The sequence below is a fragment of the Suricata suricatta genome, chromosome 8 (genome assembly GCF_006229205.1).
Source record: "Suricata suricatta isolate VVHF042 chromosome 8, meerkat_22Aug2017_6uvM2_HiC, whole genome shotgun sequence".
NCBI lineage: Eukaryota > Metazoa > Chordata > Mammalia > Carnivora > Herpestidae > Suricata > Suricata suricatta.
The window spans coordinates 28,660,587-28,662,481 of NC_043707.1; the positions used below are offsets into that span (position 1 = coordinate 28,660,587).

Sequence of the window (1,895 nt, forward strand, 5' to 3'; positions counted from 1 at the left end):
GCCTGCAGCCAGCCCAGTGCGCAGTGGGGGCTCCAGCGATGCATGCTCTCTTCTGAAGGCCACAGAGGGACCCCAATAAATAGCTCCTGCCTTCAGGACCCATGGCCTAGGACAGACAGGCCAGAGCCCCAGGGCCCAATCCTGACACTCACTGAGCCCGTGTGTGACTCTTTGCTTCTCGCTGGAGCCTGTGTCCTCATCCATGCATTGCCCATGGAATCAGTTTGTGAACCTCCCCCCTGTCCCCAGGGAGGTTCTGTCCCTGTCCCTGTCCTAGTGCAAAAGAGGAAGCAGGGGCTTCACCCCCTAGAGCACCCCGGGCCACTTTCCTTCCCCTATGCAAGGCCCTCTTCTGTCCTTTCCAACCCAGTTCTACTCATTGCTCACTTCCCCAACTCAGGCTTCCAGAAGTAGAACCCCTAAGGCTCGCCCAGGGAATAGGTCTGCCCACACTGTGCCCTTCAGAGCCTAGCACTTCCCAAGGCCACCCAGCCATATGGCCAACTTGCCCCCTCCCCCATGCCACAGCCAGTTCTCCCAGCTGTCCCTCACCCAGTCGCTGCAGCTTGTCCGCACAGCTCTCGGCCACCTCTCGAAGCTCCTGGTACTTGATGGCCAGAGCAGCCCGGCCCATCTCCAGGCGGGGCCGCAACGCCAGGTTCTCCTTGGCTAGCGCGTAGTTGGAGGCCAGGCATGCCTCGCGCTCCAGCTGCAGGCCCTGGAACTACCAACACAGAAGAGCCAAGAGGCCCACTCAGGGAATCTGCCCACGTTCACCCCCTGCCACGGGGCAGCAGGGCCCAGGGGCCCAGCCGGAGGCACCCCGGCCTTCAGGATGGCGGGCTAACAGGTGGAGGGACTGGAAAAGGCCTGGACGGAGCTCTGCCTTGAGCTACTTCTCCAGGCCTCAGTTTCCTCTTACACAAAGTAAGCTAAAAACATCTACCTTCCGGGGTTGTTGTGAGACCAAGTGAGGAAAAGGATGACCGCCTCCACAAATGTTAGTTAATTTTTAATTTTTCAATTAATATGTCTGCTCAGGTCCCCAAGGAGTCCCCCGCCCTCCTCTGTCCCATTTTCCATGCATGGGCAGCTTTCCTCTTATTCCAGGCCTTTGTCTGCTTCCTCCTCAGGTGTTTGTGCCGAAAACACTGCCCCCCTGCTCTCACTCTCCAGAGTGATGTCTTGGCCCTGTCCCTGCGTGGTACCCCCCTCAAGCCACCCTCTCTTCCCTTCGCACCCCTCCTTCTGCCCTCCAGTGGAATCCCCACACCCCAAGGAATACACACCCCCTTTTCCTCCCTGATCCCTAGCACCTGCTCCCAGCTTTCCTTCTCTTGCAGAAAGCAGACCCCCTTTCTCTCCTGGCTCTGGAGAATGCTTTTTCCTTCTGTTTCTCAGAGGGCCAAGCCCCCCTCCCTTCCCCTGGAGAACGCACTACCCTCCATCTGTCCCCTATAGGATGCACATGCCCCTCCTGTCTGCCTCCCTCCAACATACACTTTCCCTTTCTGCCCCCCATAGACAAGCAGCCCGGGCCTATCTCCTGTGAAATATACAACTTTCTGTTATGGTGGCCTATGGAATACACGCCTCAGCTTCCAGCACCCCTCCCCAGCGGAGACACAAAGCCCCCTCTTGCACCCCTAGAATGCGGACGCCCTCCCAGAGGTCCCCCCAGGTGTCAAACAGGCCCCTAGTTCTCCCTCTAGAAGGCGCCTCCCCTTTTTGGCCCTACAGAACGTGGGTGTGCGAGACAGGGCCCCCCACAACACAGCCGCCCCCTATCTCTGGAACACACCTCCCCGGAGCATCCGCCTGAGGACACGCCTCGCGGCCATCCCGGGGGTGCACGGGCGCCTCCCTGGGTCTCCGGCGCCCCACCCGCCCCAGGC

At 59.9% G+C, this 1,895-nt stretch overlaps 1 protein-coding gene across 1 annotated transcript in view; it reads right to left on the bottom strand.

Annotated features, from left to right (window-relative positions):
• The window catches only part of VPS37D (VPS37D subunit of ESCRT-I), a gene marked incomplete at its 5' end in the record, with an annotated part of 3,457 nt that extends 1,566 nt beyond the window's left edge, over positions 1–1,891 (bottom strand). Inside the window, 3 exons of the mRNA XM_029945721.1 lie at positions 1–52; positions 553–724; positions 1,802–1,891. The exon at positions 1–52 is cut by the window's left edge and continues 11 nt beyond it. Coding sequence (XP_029801581.1) covers positions 1–52; positions 553–724; positions 1,802–1,891 — 314 coding nt within the window. The remainder of the gene's footprint in view (positions 53–552; positions 725–1,801) is intronic.
• Between the last annotated feature and the right edge of the window lie 4 nt (positions 1,892–1,895).